We start from the raw sequence: 20,105 nt of genomic DNA on the forward strand, positions 1-20,105 counted from the left end.
AACAACCGTTAAATTTAATTATATTCTTCTTACTATAAAATCATATAAAATAATGCAATGGGACTTATAAGCATATCTTGTCTGCTAAATTAACAAGCCTACAGCCTATGGCATGGCGCATAGTCAAATAACATACTGAAGGACAACACATATTCCTGTCTTCTGAGATACATTTTCTTCATATCATAATGTTTCTTAAGACCTGCTTAAAATAAAAAATGAATTTATTGTGATGGTGTATATTAAATTGATTTATTAGACTTTTTTAAATGTAGATGTTCCAAAGGCCCGCATCAGTGGCTTGGAGGCCTGGAGATGCTCAACATGTTTATGTTAATTAACGGCCAATTACCGTGAGACCGGCAGTCTTTTGCTTAACAATAACTGGCTGACAACATTTCATGACATTTACATTTTAGTCATTTAGCAGACGCTCTTATCCAGAGCGACTTACAGTTAGTGAGTGCATACGTTTTCATACTGATCCCCCGTGGGAAACGAACCCACAACCCTGGCGTTGCAAGCGCCATGCTATACCAACTGAGCTACAGGGGACCACCACAGCCCTAACAGTACCTTCCCCAATTTCATGTAGGAGCATCAACATAGAGGCGTCCCTAATGGAAATATGCAAATACATGCTAGAACGCGCCAATAGGATCTCGCTAGCTCGTCCTTGGCTCCGCCCACCTCCTTGATTATTCTGCTCACTATGATTCATTTGCACCCAATGGAAACGACAGGCGACTATGGCCTGTCTTGGGTTAGTTATAAACATCTTTGAAAAGCACAGAAAGAACACATATTTGGCATTAGTCAAAACGAAAAAACTAAGACTTAGAAGGCCCTCCTCTGGACATTACCACTATTTACATCCATCCACACACGAACTGAACCGTACCACTCGAAGGAGATTACAATCACATAAAATGGATCCTCATGTAAAAACATGACGTCTCCACCCCGTTACATACTTCACACCAGTAGATGGCGGTAACGCGTCATTATGCCAGTTCGCCACCTGCTTGGAGAGTAGAGTAAGAATTCAACAAGACGTAGAAAACGGAACAAAACATGGCAGAGCAAGTTAGTAGTGAAACATTGGAAGACAGGTCGGACTCTGCTGCAGTGTTGCAGGACCTTCGAAGTGTTCTGGTCACCAGCGTGCTTAACCTGGAGAAACTGGAGATAGATCTGTACAGGTAGCTAGCACATTGTTAGCCTGCCCAACACTCACCTTTGGCCTACTATTAACAGATTAGGACAGCCAGCTCGCTAGCTAGCTACTGCTCGACATTTACCTGTTGTTGTTTAGTTGTACTGTGGCAATGTCAAGTTTTAATTGTGATGCAACTCAGTATAAACTTGTGCTCCCTCATCTGGTAAATTCAGGTTCTAACTGTGTGTGTGTGTGTGTGTGTGTGTGTGTGTGTGTGTGTGTGTGTGTGTGTGTGTGTGTGTGTGTGTGTGTGTGTGTGTGTGTGTCTCTCTGTCTGCGTTACAGAGGGACTCACCACTGGGTGCCCCGTAGCCGTCGCCTGTTTGGGGGTCAAATCATTGGTCAGGCCCTGGTGGCGGCAGCAGAGTCGGTCAGTGACAACGTATTCGCTCACTCTCTCCACTGCTACTTCGTACGGGCAGGTGAGGAGCAGACATTCCGTTAACATTACCACAATATTACAACAATACCACATGTTATACAGACAATTGTGTGCTTCTGCATTGCTTGCTGTTTGGGGTTTTAGGCTGGGTTTCTGTATAAGCACTTTGTGACATCTGCTGATGTAAAAAGGGCTTTAAATAAATGTCATTGATGGAACCATAACTTCATACTGGGCCAGTGAGGATCTGACATTCAGTCAACATTACCACAACATCCCACAGATTATACACAGATGATACCCCAGGTTAAACCAGGGGTTATCAAATCTTACCCTAGGAGGGGGAATCACCCACCTGGTGTCCCAGGTCTAAATCAGTCCCTGGTTAGAGGGGAACAATGACAACAAAGCAGTGGAACTGGTTTCAAGGACCAGATTGGAATTTGCCTGATTGAATTTGCCCTGCCCTATACTCACTACTAACCCTACGACTGACTCTATGCTCTCCTCTGGCCCGTGTTCCAGGTGGAGAGGTCCCGTTTAACCCCTGACCCTTACCTTCCTACCCCTCACCCTAACCCCTGACCCTAACTCTCCTAACCTATAGCCCCTGACCCTAACCTATAACCCCTGACCCTAACTCTCCTAACCTATAACCCTTGACCCTAACTATCCTAACCTATAACCCCTGACCCTAACTCTCCTAACCTATAACCCCTGACCCTAACTCTCCTAACCTATAACCCCTGACCCTAACTCTCCTAACCTATAACCCCTGACCCTAACTCTCCTAACCTATAACCCCTGACCCTAACTCTCCTAACCTATAACCCCTGACCCTAACTCTCCTAACCTATAGCCCCTGACCCTAACTCTCCTAACCTATAACCCCTGACCCTAACTCTCCTAACCTATAACCCCTGACCCTAACTCTCCTAACCTATAACCCCGGACCCTAACTCTCCTAACCTATAACCCCTGACCCTAACCTATAACCCCTGACCCTAACTCTCCTAACCTATAGCCCCTGACCCTAACCTATAACCCCTGACCCTAACTCTCCTAACCTATAGCCCCTGACCCTAACCTATAGCCCCTGACCCTAACTCTCCTAACCTATAACCCCTGACCCTAACCTATAACCCCTGACCCTAACTCTCCTAACCTATAGCCCCTGACCCTAACCTATAACCCCTGACCCTAACTCTCCTAACCTATAGCCCCTGACCCTAACTCTCCTAACCTATAACCCCTGACCCTAACTCTCCTAACCTATAGCCCCTGACCCTAACCTATAACCCCTGACCCTAACTCTCCTAACCTATAGCCCCTGACCCTAACCTATAACCCCTGACCCTAACTCTCCTAACCTATAGCCCCTGACCCTAACCTATAACCCCTGACCCTAACTCTCCTAACCTATAACCCCTGACCCTAACTCTCCTAACCTATAACCCCTGACCCTAACTCTCCTAACCTATAGCCCCTGACCCTAACTCTCCTAACCTATAGCCCCTGACCCTAACTCTCCTAACCTATAGCCCCTGACCCTAACCTATAACCCCTGACCCTAACTCTCCTAACCTATAACCCCTGACCCTAACTCTCCTAACCTATAACCCTTGACCCTAACTCTCCTAACCTATAGCCCCTGACCCTAACTCTCCTAACCTATAACCCCTGACCCTAACTCTCCTAACCCATAACCCCTGACCCTAACCTATAACCCCTGACCCTAACTCTCCTAACCCATAACCCCTGACCCTAACCTATAACCACTGACCCTAACTCTCCTAACCTATAACCCCTGACCCTAACCTATAACCCCTGACCCTAACCTATAGCCCCTGACCCTAACCTATAACCCCTGACCCTAACCTATAGCCCCTGACCCTAACTCTCCTAACCTATAACCCCTGACCCTAACCTATAACCCCTGACCCTAACCTATAGCCCCTGACCCTAACTCTCCTAACCTATAGCCCCTGACCCTAACCTATAACCCCTGACCCTAACCTATAGCCCCTGACCCTAACTCTCCTAACCTATAACCCCTGACCTATAGCCCCTGACCCTAACTCTCCTAACCTATAGCCCCTGACCCTAACCTATAACCCCTGACCCTAACTCTCCTAACCTATAACCCCTGACCCTAACTCTCCTAACCTATAGCCCCTGACCCTAACTCTCCTAACCTATAGCCCCTGACCCTAACTCTCCTAACCTATAGCCCCTGACCCTAACTCTCCTAACCTATAACCCTTGACCCTAACTCTCCTAACCTATAGCCCCTGACCCTAACTCTCCTAACCTATAGCCCCTGACCCTAACCTATAACCCCTGACCCTAACCTATAGCCCCTGACCCTAACTCTCCTAACCTATAACCCCTGACCCTAACCTATAGCCCCTGACCCTAACTCTCCTAACCTATAACCCCTGACCCTAACCTATAACCCCTGACCCTAACTCTCCTAACCTATAGCCCCTGACCCTAACTCTCCTAACCTATAGCCCCTGACCCTAACTCTCCTAACCTATAACCCCTGACCCTAACCTATAGCCCCTGACCCTAACCTATAACCCCTGACCCTAACTCTCCTAACCTATAACCCCTGACCCTAACTCTCCTAACCTATAGCCCCTGACCCTAACTCTCCTAACCTATAGCCCCTGACCCTAACTCTCCTAACCTATAACCCCTGACCCTAACCTATAGCCCCTGACCCTAACTCTCCTAACCTATAGCCCCTGACCCTAACTCTCCTAACCTATAACCCTTGACCCTAACTCTCCTAACCTATAGCCCCTGACCCTAACTCTCCTAACCTATAGCCCCTGACCCTAACCTATAACCCCTGACCCTAACCTATAGCCCCTGACCCTAACTCTCCTAACCTATAACCCCTGACCCTAACCTATAGCCCCTGACCCTAACTCTCCTAACCTATAACCCCTGACCCTAACCTATAACCCCTGACCCTAACTCTCCTAACCTATAGCCCCTGACCCTAACTCTCCTAACCTATAGCCCCTGACCCTAACCTATAACCCCTGACCCTAACTCTCCTAACCTATAACCCCTGACCCTAACTCTCCTAACCTATAACCCCTGACCCTAACTCTCCTAACCTATAACCCCTGACCCTAACTCTCCTAACCTATAACCCCTGACCCTAACTCTCCTAACCTATAACCCCTGACCCTAACCTATAACCCCTGACCCTAACTCTCCTAACCTATAGCCCCTGACCCTAACTCTCCTAACCTATAGCCCCTGACCCTAACTCTCCTAACCTATAACCCCTGACCCTAACTCTCCTAACCTATAACCCCTGACCCTAACTCTCCTAACCTATAACCCCTGACCCTAACTCTCCTAACCTATAACCCCTGACCCTAACTCTCCTAACCTATAACCCCTGACCCTAACTCTCCTAACCTATAACCCCTGACCCTAACTCTCCTAACCTATAGCCCCTGACCCTAACTCTCCTAACCTATAACCCCTGACCCTAACTCTCCTAACCTATAGCCCCTGACCCTAACTCTCCTAACCTATAACCCCTGACCCTAACTCTCCTAACCTATAACCCCTGACCCTAACCTATAACCCCTGACCCTAACTCTCCTAACCTATAGCCCCTGACCCTAACTCTCCTAACCTATAGCCCCTGACCCTAACCTATAACCCCTGACCCTAACTCTCCTAACCTATAACCCCTGACCCTAACTCTCCTAACCTATAGCCCCTGACCCTAACTCTCCTAACCTATAACCCCTGACCCTAACTCTCCTAACCTATAACCCCTGACCCTAACCTATAACCCCTGACCCTAACTCTCCTAACCTATAGCCCCTGACCCTAACTCTCCTAACCTATAGCCCCTGACCCTAACTCTCCTAACCTATAACCCCTGACCCTAACTCTCCTAACCTATAACCCCTGACCCTAACTCTCCTAACCTATAACCCCTGACCCTAACTCTCCTAACCTATAACCCCTGACCCTAACTCTCCTAACCTATAACCCCTGACCCTAACTCTCCTAACCTATAACCCCTGACCCTAACTCTCCTAACCTATAGCCCCTGACCCTAACTCTCCTAACCTATAACCCCTGACCCTAACTCTCCTAACCTATAGCCCCTGACCCTAACTCTCCTAACCTATAACCCCTGACCCTAACCTATAACCCCTGACCCTAACTCTCCTAACCTATAACCCCTGATCCTAACCTATAGCCCCTGACCCTAACTCTCCTAACCTATAACCCCTGATCCTAACCTATAGCCCCTGATCCTAACCTATAACCCCTGACCCTAACCTATAACCCCTGACCCTAACTCTCCTAACCTATAGCCCCTGACCCTAACTCTCCTAACCTATAGCCCCTGACCCTAACTCTCCTAACCTATAGCCCCTGACCCTAACTCTCCTAACCTATAACCCCTGACCCTAACCTATAGCCCCTGACCCTAACCTATAGCCCCTGACCCTAACTCTCCTAACCTATAGCCCCTGACCCTAACTCTCCTAACCTATAGCCCCTGACCCTAACTCTCCTAACCTATAGCCCCTGACCCTAACCTATAGCCCCTGACCCTAACCTATAGCCCTTGACCCTAACCTATAGCCCCTGACCCTAACTCTCCTAACCTATAGCCCCTGACCCTAACTCTCCTAACCTATAGCCCCTGACCTTAACTCTCCTAACCTATAGCCCCTGACCCTAACCTATAGCCCCTGACCCTAACTCTCCTAACCTATAGCCCCTGACCCTAACTCTCCTAACCTATAGCCCCTGACCCTAACCTATAGCCCTTGACCCTAACCTATAGCCCCTGACTCTAACTCTCCTAACCTATAGCCCCTGACCCTAACCTATAGCCCCTGACCCTAACCTATAGCCCCTGACCCTAACCTATAGCCCCTGACCCTAACTCTCCTAACCTATAGCCCCTGACCCTAACCTATAACCTCTCTCCTCTGGCCTGTGTGCCAGGAGACCCCAAGGTACCGGTGCTGTACCAGGTGGAGAGGACCAGGGACGGTCGTAGTTTCAGCGTGCGGTCAGTGAAGGCCATCCAACACGGTCAGCCCATCCTCATCTGCCAGGCCTCCTTCCACAGTAACCAGCCCTCTCCTCTGCAGCACCAGTTCACCATGCCCTCTGTCCCCCCTCCTGAAGACCTGCTGACGGTGGAAGAACTCATACAGCGCTACCTCAGGTAATAAAACCGTTATAACCAGGGGTTGGAACCAAAATTATTTTCCAATAGTTTCGTTCTGATGAGAACCATTGTTTTTAAAATTTCTGTTCCGCTGTTCCGACCAGCAAAATCAAGTTCTGAACCGTTCAAAACAAAAAAATGTACTGTTTTATATTGTTCCTTTCTGTTCCTTTTTAAACATCTGAAATATATACAGTATATTTTGTACATTTAGCTCAACATTAAATGACTTCACCAATCAGAGCGGCTTGCTGTGGAGCGGGTCAGCGATTTAATCTGTATAGGAAAGTCTTTAAGAGCAAATAGTATTTTGCCGTAACAGCATGGTTTAACCATAATGAAACACACACGCACACTGTGCTGCCAGTCACAGTGTAGGGCCTGAGATGCAACTGAAGGGTGAGGATGTAGCTCAGTTGGTAGAGCATGGTGTTTGCAACGCCAGGGTTGTGGGTTCGATTCCCATGGGGGGCCAGTATGAAACAATAAAAATAATAATGTATGCCCTCACTAACTGTAAGTGGCTCTGGATAAGAGCGTCTGCTAAATGACTAAAAATGTAAAATGTAAAGGAGAGAGCGAGAGAGGATGGAGGAAGCTTGCCTTGAAGCGCTGGGCATCTTGTAATGCATTATCTGAATAATGTCCACAAAATTATACCTACGGAGGAGTGGCTTCTATGGATGAACTTTGAATGTCTTTGAACTAGACTTGTGCGGTATCCAGATTGTCACACCTTCATACCGACCTTGTGCCGTACTGGGATATTCATTAATACCGGCACTGAACACAAGGGGCGCTGTTTTCAAACCCCACTGAGGTTTAGCAATGCTAACAAGTACATGTAAAAATCCCATAGAGAACGCTAACTAAATGCTAATGAGCACATTGCAAACATTTTATACAGTCTCTGACCTAAACTATACAAGTAACTCAAAAATGCTACTCACAGTTTGCTGCAAGCACAAAACAAATATTAGATAGCAAGGCTCTTGATCCAGGAGGAGATTCTCTGCTGTTACCAAGAGAAGATTGATTTTGGAAGAAGCTAACCACTTAGCTAGATAGCTAACCAGCTACTAAATTAGCAAACCAAATGCTCAACTGCAGAGCATTTAGCATATTTAATAGTTCTGAGATATCTAGCTGGCAAACGTTTAGTTGGGAATTCCTTCCTGTAACTAGATCACCTGACGTTTGCTGCACAACAGTGAGACTCACAAGACTCCGGGCTCTCGTCATTGTCTGCTTGTAAATAAACACTACGAGACTCCGGGCTCTCGTCATTGTCTGCTTGTAAATAAACACTACGTGGCTGGAATACATTTCAATGAACAGGTGTGCCTTCTTAAATTTCTTTCCTTCTTAATGCGTTTGAGCCAATCAGAAGCGAGCCCTATTTTGGTAAAAGACCAAGTCCATATTATGGCAAGAACAGCTCAAATAAGCAAAGAGAAACGACAGTTCATCATTACTTAAAGACATGAAGGTCAGTCAATATGGAACATTTCAAGAACTTTGAAAGTTTCTTCAAGTGCAGTCACAAAAACCATCAAGCGCTATGATGAAACTGGCTGGTTTACTACATGATTCCATATGTGTTATTTCATAGTTTTGATGTCTTCACTATTATTCTACAATGTAGAAAATAGTAAAAATAAAGAAAAACCCTTGAATGAGGAGGTGTCCAAAGTTTTGACTGGTACTGACAGACAGACTCACTCCGACATTGCTCGTCCAAATATTTCTATATTTCTTAATTCCATTATTTAACTTTTAGATGTGTGTGTATTGTTAGGTACTACTGCACTGTTGGAGCTAGGAACACAAGCATACACCCACAATAACATCTGCTAAATATGTGTATGCGACCAATAAAATTAGATTTGTTACAACACGTACGGTACCACGCTATAACACTGTTAAAATTATATTACTGTTAATTACACCAATATAGTTAATACACCACCCTCCTGGAGGTAGCAGGTAGCTTAGTGGTTAAGAGCGTTGTGCCAGTAACCGAAAGGTCGCTGGTTCTAATCCCAGAGCCAACTAGGTGAAAAATCTGTTGATGTGGCCTTGAGCAAGGCACTTAACCCTAATTGCTCCTGTAAGTGGCTCCGGATAAGAGCGTCTGCTGAATGACTAACATGTAAAATATAAGACCTGTTAACACTTCATACCATGACATTGGAGAATATTAGTTTCTGATTGGCTTCAATGGCATTCTAAAGCGTGCATCGTTTCCCTATAATGCATGGCAATAATTAACGGCTGAGTTTGTTGGTTATTTACGATGGTCCTGGTTCTGTGTAACTCAGTGGGTAGAGCGTGGCGTAAAAGAGGTCTCCTAGAAGTTCCGTCCGAACTGATAGTTTCAACATTCTGTGTGTGTTCCAGTAAGCCGGACCTGGCTGAAAAAGCCAAACAGGGCCTGAACAAGCTGCTAGCTGACGAGGTTCCCATAGAGATTAAACCTGTCAGTCCTCTAGACCTCTACTGCGGCGTTGCCATGGAACCCAAGAAGCTGTACTGGGTGCGCGCCAGAGGCCACATCGGTAAGATACTGACCCTCTTCCAGGGCTGCCCATCTCTCTTCCTGGAGATCTACAGTCCTGTAGTTTTCAGTCCAACCCTAACCTACACCATACCTGGTTCAGATATTGGTAAGCAGCTAATTATTAGAATCAGGTGATTTAAATTAGGGTTGGAGTGAATCTACAGGAGGGTAGCTGTCCAGGAACAGGGTTGGAGTTAAAATCTACATGAGGAGCTCACCAGGAAGAGAGCTGCTCTAACCAGCCCTGCTCTAACCAGCCCTGCTCTAACCAGCCCTGCTCTAACCACTCTGCTCTAACCAGCCCTGCTCTAACCACTCTGCTCTAACCAGCCCTGCTCTATCCAGCCCTGCTCTATCCAGCCCTGCTCTATCCAGCCCTGCTCTATCCAGCCCTGCTCTATCCAGCCCTGCTCTATCCAGCCCTGCTCTATCCAGCCCTGCTCTAACCAGCCCTGCTCTAACCAGCCCTGCTCTAACCAGCCCTGCCAGGGGAGATGCAGAAAGCTTTACTGTGTGTTGTGTGTGTGTGTCGGTTACCCCAGGTAAAGGTGATATGAAGCTCCATTGCTGTGTGGCAGCCTATGTGTCAGACTATTCGTTCCTGGGCACTGCCCTCCTCCCTTACCCTGGGCAGCGCACCAGTTTCTCAGCCTCTCTGGATCACGCCATGTGGTTCCACAACACCTTCAGGGCAGACGAATGGATGCTCTACGAGACTGAGAGCTCCTGGGCAGGTACAGAGACAGACACACACATACATAGAGAGAGACCGGTACAGAGACATAGAGAGAGACAGGTACAGAGACACATAGAGACAGTTACAGAGACACATAGAGAGAGACGGGTACAGAGACATAGAGAGAGACAGGTACAGAGACACATAGAGAGAGACAGTTACAGAGACACATAGAGAGAGACAGGTACAGAGACACATAGAGAGAGACAGGTACAGAGACACATAGAGAGAGACAGGTACAGAGACACATAGAGAGAGACAGGTACAGAGACACATAGAGAGAGACAGGGACAGAGACATAGAGAGAGACAGGTACAGAGACACATAGAGAGAGACAGGTACAGAGACACATAGAGAGAGACAGGTACAGAGACACATAGAGAGAGACAGGTACAGAGACACATAGAGAGAGACAGGTACAGAGACACATAGAGAGAGACAGGGACAGAGACATAGAGAGAGACAGGTACAGAGACACATAGAGAGAGACAGGTACAGAGACACATAGAGAGAGACAGGTACAGAGACACATAGAGAGAGACAGGTACAGAGACACATAGAGAGAGACAGGTACAGAGACACATAGAGAGAGACAGGTACAGAGACACAGAGAGAGAGACAAGTACAGAGACACATAGAGAGAGACAGGTACAGAGACACAGAGAGACGGGTACAGAGACACATAGAGAGAGACGGGGACAGAGACACATAGAGAGACAGGTACAGAGACACATAGAGAGAGACAGGTACAGAGACACATAGAGAGAGACAGGGACAGAGACATAGAGAGAGACAGGTACAGAGACATAGAGAGAGACGGGTACAGAGACATAGAGAGAGACGGGTACAGAGACACATAGAGAGAGACAGGGACAGAGACACATAGAGAGAGACAGGGACAGACACATAGAGAGAGACAGGGACAGAGACATAGAGAGAGACAGGGACAGAGACACATACAGAGAGACAGGGACAGAGACACATAGAGAGAGACAGGGACAGAGACATAGAGAGAGACAGGTACAGAGACACATAGAGAGAGACAGGTACAGAGACACATAGAGAGACAGGTACAGAGACACATAGAGAGAGACAGGTACAGAGACACATAGAGAGAGACAGGTACAGAGACACATAGAGAGAGACAGGGACAGAGACATAGAGAGAGACAGGTACAGAGACACATAGAGAGAGACAGGTACAGAGACACATGGAGAGAGACAGGTACAGAGACACATGGAGAGAGACAGGTACAGAGACACATAGAGAGAGACAGGTACAGAGACATAGAGAGAGAGACAGGTACAGAGACACATAGAGAGAGACAGGTACAGAGACACATAGAGACGGGGACAGAGACACATAGAGAGAGACGGGTACAGAGACACATAGAGAGAGACGGGTACAGAGACACAGAGAGAGACAGGTACAGAGACACATAGAGAGAGACAGGTACAGAGACACATAGAGAGAGAGACGGGTACAGAGACACATAGAGAGAGACGGGTACAGAGACATAGAGAGAGACGGGGACAGAGAAACATAGAGAGACAGGTACAGAGACACATAGAGAGAGACAGGTACAGAGACACATAGAGAGAGACAGGGACAGAGACATAGAGAGAGACAGGTACAGAGACATAGAGAGAGACGGGTACAGAGACATAGAGAGAGACGGGTACAGAGACACATAGAGAGAGACAGGGACAGAGACACATAGAGAGAGACAGGGACAGACACATAGAGAGAGACAGGGACAGAGACATAGAGAGAGACAGGGACAGAGACACATAGAGAGAGACAGGGACAGAGACACATAGAGAGAGACAGGGACAGAGACATAGAGAGAGACAGGGACAGAGACATAGAGAGAGACAGGTACAGAGACACATAGAGAGAGACAGGTACAGAGACACATAGAGAGAGACAGGGACAGAGACATAGAGAGAGACAGGTACAGAGACACATAGAGAGAGACAGGTACAGAGACACATAGAGAGACAGGTACAGAGACACATAGAGAGAGACAGGTACAGAGACACATAGAGAGAGACAGGGACAGAGACATAGAGAGAGACAGGTACAGAGACACATAGAGAGAGACAGGTACAGAGACACATGGAGAGAGACAGGTACAGAGACACATAGAGAGAGACAGGTACAGAGACATAGAGAGAGAGACAGGTACAGAGACACATAGAGAGAGACAGGTACAGAGACACATAGAGAGAGACGGGGACAGAGACACATAGAGAGAGACGGGTACAGAGACACATAGAGAGAGACGGGTACAGAGACACAGAGAGAGACAGGGACAGAGACACATAGAGAGAGAGACGGGTACAGAGACACATAGAGAGAGAGACGGGTACAGAGACACATAGAGAGAGACAGGTACAGAGACATAGAGAGAGACTGGGACAGAGACACATAGAGGGAGAGACAGGTACAGAGACACATAGAGAGAGACGGGTACAGAGACACAGAGAGAGACAGGTACAGAGACACAGAGAGAGACAGGTACAGAGACACATAGAGAGAGATGGGTACAGAGACACATAGAGACAGGTACAGAGACACATAGAGAGAGACCGTTACAGAGACACATAGAGAGAGACAGGTACAGAGACACATAGAGAGAGACAGGGACAGAGACACATAGAGAGAGACAGTTACAGAGACACAGAGAGAGACGGGTACAGAGACACATAGAGAGAGACAGGTACAGAGACACATAGAGAGAGACGGGGACAGAGACACATAGAGAGAGACGGGTACAGAGACACATAGAGAGAGACGGGTACAGAGACACATAGAGAGAGACGGGTACAGAGACACATAGAGAGAGACAAGGACAGAGACACAGAGAGAGAGAGGGACAGAGACACATAGAGAGAGACAGGGACAGAGACACATAGAGAGAGAGACGGGTACAGAGACACATAGAGAGAGACGGGGACAGAGACACATAGAGGGAGAGACAGGTACAGAGACACATAGAGAGAGACATAGAGAGAGACAGAGAGAGACAGGTACAGAGACACATAGAGAGAGACAGGGACAGAGACACATAGAGAGAGACAGGTACAGAGACACAGAGAGAGACAGGTACAGAGACATAGAGAGAGACGGGTACAGAGACACATAGAGAGAGACAGGTACAGAGACACATAGAGAGAGACGGGTACAGAGACACATAGAGAGAGACAGGTACAGAGACACAGAGAGAGACAGGTACAGAGACACAGAGAGAGAGACGGGTACAGAGACACATAGAGACGGGTACAGAGACACATAGAGAGAGACGGGACAGAGACACATAGAGAGAGACAGGTACAGAGACACATAGAGAGAGACAGGTACAGAGACACATAGAGAGAGACAGTTACTGAGACACATAGAGAGAGACGGGGACAGAGACACATAGAGAGAGACGGGGACAGAGACACATAGAGAGAGACAGGTACAGAGACACATAGAGAGAGACAGGTACAGAGACACATAGAGAGAGACAGGTACAGAGACACAGAGAGAGACAGGTTCAGAGACACATAGAGACAGGTACAGAGACACATAGAGAGAGACAGGTACAGAGACATAGAGAGAGACAGGTACAGAGACACATAGAGAGACAGGTACAGAGACACATAGAGAGAGACAGTTACAGAGACACATAGAGAGAGACAGGTACAGAGACACATAGAGAGACAGGTACAGAGACACATAGAGAGAGACAGTTACAGAGACACATAGAGAGAGACGGGGACAGAGACATAGAGAGAGACAGGTACAGAGACACATAGAGAGAGACAGTTACAGAGACACATAGAGAGAGACGGGGACAGAGACATAGAGAGAGAGACAGGTACAGAGACACATAGAGAGAGACAGGGACAGAGACACATAGAGAGAGACGGGTACAGAAACATAGAGAGAGACAGGTACGAAGACAGAGAGAGAGAGACAGGGACAGAGACACATAGAGAGAGAGACAGGTACAGAGACACAGAGGGAGAGACGGGGACAGAGACACATAGAGAGAGACAGGTACAGAGACACATAGAGAGAGACAGGTACAGAGACACATAGAGAGAGACAGGTACAGAGACACATAGAGAGAGACAGGTACAGAGACACATAGAGAGACAGGTATGGACACACAGAGACACATAGAGAGAGACAGGGACAGAGACATGGAGAGAGAGAGAGACAGGGACAGAGACATAGAGGGAGAGACAGGGACAGACACATGGAGAGAGACACGCGGACACGCAAAGTTACAGACAGGAGCATTTACCTTCCAGCTGGTTCTCTGCGTTAGTCTCTCCACATGCTAGCTGTTTCTCTGTGTTAGTCTCCCCACATGCTAGCTGGTTCTCTGTGTTAGTCTCTCCACATGCTAGCTGGTTCTCTGTGTTAGTCTCTCCACATGCTAGCTGGTTCTCTGTGTTAGTCTCTCCACATGCTAGCTGGTTCTCTGTGTTAGTCTCTCCACATGCTAGCTGTTTCTCTGTGTTAGTCTCCCCACATGCTAGCTGTTTCTCTGTGTTAGTCTCTCCACATGCTAGCTGGTTCTCTGTGTTAGTCTCCCCACATGCTAGCTGGTCCTCTGTGTTAGTCTCCCCACATGCTAGCTGGTTCTCTGTGTTAGTCTCTCCACATGCTAGCTGGTCCTCTGTGTTAGTCTCTCCACATGCTAGCTGGTTCTCTGTGTTAGTCTCCCCACATGCTAGCTGTTTCTCTGTGTTAGTCTCTCCACATGCTAGCTGGTTCTCTGTGTTAGTCTCCCCACATGCTAGCTGTTTCTCTGTGTTAGTCTCTCCACATGCTAGCTGGTTCTCTGTGTTAGTCTCTCCACATGCTAGCTGTTGTTCTGTGTTAGTCTCCCCACATGCTAGCTGTTTCTCTGTGTTAGTCTCTCCACATGCTAGCTGGTTCTCTGTGTTAGTCTCTCCACATGCTAGCTGTTTCTCTGTGTTAGTCTCCCCACATGCTAGCTGTTTCTCTGTGTTAGTCTCTCCACATGCTAGCTGGTTCTCTGTGTTAGTCTCCCCACATGCTAGCTGGTCCTCTGTGTTAGTCTCCCCACATGCTAGCTGTTTCTCTGTGTTAGTCTCCCCACATGCTAGCTGTTTCTCTGTGTTAGTCTCTCCACATGCTAGCTGGTCCTCTGTGTTAGTCTCCCCACATGCTAGCTGGTCCTCTGTGTTAGTCTCCCCACATGCTAGCTGGTGTTTTGTCCTTGCGTGTGTGTGCATGTGTTTGTGTGTCCACCAGGTGGCAGCAGAGGGCTGGTCCAGGGGCGTCTGTGGAGGAGAGACGGGGTGCTGGCTGCCAGCTGTGCCCAGGAGGGGGTGCTCAGGGTCAACGCCGTGACGAACGAGAGCAAGCTATAACCATGACAACATTTCCCTTGAGACCGTTACATGGCTGATGGAGACTATGGCTGCATTTACACAGGCAGCTCAATTCTGATCTCTTTTCCGCTAATTGGTCTTTTGACCAATCACATCAGATATTTGTCAGAGCTAATCTGATTGGTCAAAAGACCAATTAGTGAAAGAAAGATCAGAATTGGGCTGCCTGTGTAAAGAGAGACACGCCATGCCGACGAACGGCTAAAAACAGCTTTTGGCTGCGGTGTTAGTGATCACCTGCTGGGTGTCGACGAACGGTTCAACCTCATCCCCAGCCTTCATCCCCAGCCTTCATCCCCAGCCTTCATCCCCAGCCTTCATCCCCAGCCTTCAACTTCAGCATCTTAGCATCTATAACCTACTGAACCATTTGGTGATGATTAGAATGAGTTGATTCTGACTGAATAGATTTTCTGATGAAGATAAAGATTTCCATATGTATGAAGTCTTTATATTAAATTATATTTTACCCTTTTAAATGATTTTATAATTGCACTTGATAATCGTTGTTTCTATTTGTTTTGTCCGTTGTGGTTCCATAGCATTCCTTTATGAATCGTTTCATATTTCAATAATGTCTATCTTTTCATGAATCAGGTCCATAATTATTGACACCCTTGATAAAGATGAGCAACAAAGACTGTATAAAATATATCATTCAAATACTGTGCTATATTGTATGCACAAAAACATGTAAATTGTTATTTTATCCTAAAGATTTTGTTTAACAAGTAATAAAAATTCTCAAGACGGGTTGAAATTATTGCCACCCTCCTGTTTTCTATACTCCAGCCCCCTCCTGTGTTCTATACTCCAGCCCCCTCCTGTTTTCTATACTCCAGCCCCCTCCTGTGTTCTATACTCCAGCCCCCTCCTGTTTTCTATACTCCAGTCCCCTCCTGTGTTCTATACTCCAGCCCCCTCCTGTGTTCTATACTCCAGCCCCCTCCTGTGTTCTATACTCCAGCCCCCTCCTGTTTTCTATACTCCAGCCCCCTCCTGTGTTCTATACTCCAGCCCCCTCCTGTGTTCTATACTCCAGCCCCCTCCTGTTTTCTATACTCCAGCCCCCTCCTGTGTTCTATACTCCAGCCCCCTCCTGTGTTCTATACTCCAGCCCCTCCTGTTCTCTATACTCCAGCCCCCTCCTGTGTTCTATACTCCAGCCCCCTCCTGTGTTCTATACTCCAGCCCCCTCCTGTTTTCTATACTCCAGCCCCCTCCTGTGTTCTATACTCCAGCCCCCTCCTGTGTTCTATACTCCAGCCCCTCCTGTTCTCTATACTCCAGCCCCCTCCTGTGTTCTATACTCCAGCCCCCTCCCCTTACGAGGATAACGACACTGAGCCTTTTTCTAAAATGTTTTCTGAGACTGAGGAACACATTGGGAGGGATCTGAGACCATTCCCCCATACAGAATCTTTCCAGATCCTTGATATCCTTCATCTGCTCTTATAGACTGCCCTCTTCAATTCAAACCACAGGTTTTCAATGGGGTTCAAGTCCGGAGACTGAAATGGCCATTGCAAAATGTTGATTTTGTGATCAGTTAACCTTTTCTTTGTGGATTTTGATTAGCGCTTGGGGTGCAAAACCCACCACTGCTGTGCATGGCCAAAGACCTCTATTTTCATGTCATCTGACCAAAGCACCGGTTCCAATCCAAGTGCCAACGCCGTTAATCATCCAGGCGGTGCTATGGTCAGATGACATGAAAATAGAGGTCTTTGGCCATGCACAGCAGTGGTGGGTTTGGTGTTGATTAACAGAAGCATATGCAGAAAAGTATCTTAGACCTACTGTAAAATATGTTGGTGGAGCTTTGATGTTATGGGGCTATTTTTCTTCCACTGGTCCTGGGGCCCTTGTTAAAGTCAACGACATCATGAACTTTACCCAGTACCAGGACATTTTAGCCAAAAACCTGGTTGCTTCTGCCAGGTTTTTTTACCCTCCTGTAGGTTTTCACTCCAAGTTGATCTTCCAGCAAGTTCTGTGTGGATGAAAAAAATGTAAATGCAACATCATTTTTTATATATAAACGCAACAATGATTTTACTGAGTTACAGTTCATATAAGGAAATTAGTCAATTGAAATAAATACATTTGGCCCTAATCTATGGATTTCACATGACTGGGCAGGGGCACAGCCATGGGTGGGCCTGGGAGGGCATAGGCCCACCCACTTGGCAGCCAGGCCCACCCAATCAGAATGATTTTTCCACACAAAAGGGCTTTATTACAGACAGAAATACTCCTCAGCACCCCCATCCCCCCTCAGACGATCCCGCAGGTGAAGAAGCCGGATGTGGAGGTCCTGGGCTGGCGTGGTTACACATGGTCTGCGGTTATGAGGCCGGTTGGACAAATTATTTAAAATGATGTTGGAGGCAGTTTATGGTAGGGAAATTAACATTCAATTCTCTGGCAACAGCCCTGGTGGACATTCCTGCATTCAGCATGCCAATTGCATGCTCCCTCAAAACTTGAGACATCTGTGGCATTGTGTTGTGTGACAAAACTGCACATTTTAGAGTGGCCTTTTATTGTCCCCAGCACAAGGTGCACCTGTGTAATGATCATGCTGTTTAATCAGCTTCTTGATATGCCACACCTGTTAGGTGGATGGATTATCTTGGCAAAGGAGAAATGCTCACTAACAGGGATGTAAACAAAATCTGAGAGAAATCAGCTTTTTGTGCGTATATGGAACATTTCTGGGATCTTTTATTTCAGCTCATTAACATGGGACGAACACTTTACATGTTGCGTTGATATTATTGTTCAGTGTAGATCAGGGTGTCAAACTCATTCCACGGAGGGCCGAGTGTCTGCAGGTTTTTGGTTTTCCTTTCAATTAATAATAATAATAATAATAATAATAATATGCCATTTAGCAGACGCTTTTATCCAAAGCGACTTACAGTCATGCGTGCATACATTTTTTTTGTGTATGGGTGGTCCCGGGGATCGAACCCACTACCTTGGCGTTACAAGCGTTGTGCTCTAAGCTAAGACCTAGACACCAGGTGAGGGGAGTTCTTTCCTAATTAGTGAAAACCAGCAGACACTCGGCCCTCCGTGGAATGAGTTTCACACTTGATGTAGAACAACAGAATCTGGTAATGAGTGAATCCCAATTGGCACCCTATTCCCATAGGGCTCTGGTCTAAAGTAGTGCACTACGTAGGGAATAGGGTGCCATTCTCTGGTCTAAAGTAGTGCACTATATAGGGAATAGGGTGTCATAGGGCTCTGGTCTAAAGTAGTGCACTATATAGGGAATAGGGGGTCATTCTCTGGTCTAAAGTAGTGCACTATATAGGGAATAGGGTGTCATAGGGCTCTGGTCTAAAGTAGTGCACTATATAGGGAATAGGGTGTCATAGGGCTCTGGTCTAAAGTAGTGCACTATATAGGGAATAGGGTGTCATAGGGCTCTGGTCTAAAGTAGTGCACTATATAGGGAATAGGGGGTCATTCTCTGGTCTAAAGTAGTGCACTATATAGGGAATAGGGTGTCATAGGGCTCTGGTCTAATGTAGTGCACTATATAGGGAATATGGTGCCATTCTCTGGTCTAAAGTAGTGCACTCTATAGGGAATAGGGTGCCATTCTCTGGTCTAAAGTAGTGCACTATATAGGGAATAGGGTGCCATTCTCTGGTCTAAAGTAGTGCACTATATAGGGAATAGGGTTCCATTCTCTGGTCTAAAGTAGTGCACTATATAGGGAATAGGGTGCCATTCTCTGGTCTAAAGTAGTGCACTATATAGGGAATAGGGGGTCATTCTCTGGTCTAAAGTAGTGCACTATATAGGGAATAGGGTGCCATTCTCTGGTCTAAAGTAGTGCACTATATAGGGAATAGGGTGTCATAGGGCTCTGGTCTAAAGTAGTGCACTATATAGGGAATAGGGTGCCATTCTCTGGTCTAAAGTAGTGCACTATATAGGGAATAGGGTGCCATTCTCTGGTCTAAAGTAGTGCACTATATAGAGAATTGGGTGCCATTCTCTGGTCTAAAGTAGTGCACTATATAGGGAATAGGGGGTCATTCTCTGGTCTAAAGTAATGCACTATATAGGGAATAGGGTGCCATTCTCTGGTCTAAAGTAGTGCACTATTTAGGGAATAGGGTGTCATAGGGCTCTGGTCTAAAGTAGTGCACTATATAGGGAATAGGGTGTCATAGGGCTCTGGTCTAAAGTAGTGCACTATATAGGGAATAGGGTGCCATTCTCTGGTCTAAAGTAGTGCACTATATAGGGAATAGGGTGCCATTCTCTGGTCTAAAGTAGTGCACTATATAGGGAATAGGGTGCCATTCTCTGGTCTAAAGTAGTGCACTATATAGGGAATAGGGTGTCATTCTCTGGTCTAAAGTAGTGCACTACATAGGGAATAGGGTGCCATTATCTGGTCTAAAGTAGTGCACTATATAGGGAATAGGGTGCCATTCTCTGGTCTAAAGTAGTGCACTATATAGGGAATAGGGTGCCATTCTCTGGTCTAAAGTAATGCACTATATAGGGAATAGGGTGTCATTCTCTGGTC

At 46.8% G+C, this 20,105-nt stretch overlaps 1 protein-coding gene across 2 annotated transcripts; it reads left to right on the forward strand.

Moving 5' to 3' along the window:
* Positions 1-1,034: 1,034 nt before the first annotated feature.
* LOC311116261 (acyl-coenzyme A thioesterase 8-like) lies at positions 1,035-16,331 on the forward strand. 2 transcript variants are annotated; one of them, XM_084191369.1, is made up of 7 exons: positions 1,035-1,202; positions 1,505-1,641; positions 6,606-6,831; positions 9,235-9,392; positions 9,937-10,128; positions 15,408-15,575; positions 15,703-16,301. In XM_084191369.1, exons 1-6 carry the CDS (start codon positions 1,075-1,077, stop codon positions 15,524-15,526), a joined length of 960 nt encoding a protein of 319 aa, XP_084047495.1. In that variant the 5' UTR covers positions 1,035-1,074; the 3' UTR covers positions 15,527-15,575; positions 15,703-16,301. The 2 variants fall into 2 exon arrangements, with proteins under 2 accessions (XP_084047495.1, XP_084047494.1); XM_084191368.1 differs by having other exon boundaries at positions 15,408-16,331.
* Positions 16,332-20,105: the final 3,774 nt, after the last annotated feature.

Source organism: Coregonus lavaretus, assembly GCF_964263955.1.
Source record: "Coregonus lavaretus genome assembly, contig: HAP1_SCAFFOLD_5724, whole genome shotgun sequence".
NCBI lineage: Eukaryota > Metazoa > Chordata > Actinopteri > Salmoniformes > Salmonidae > Coregonus > Coregonus lavaretus.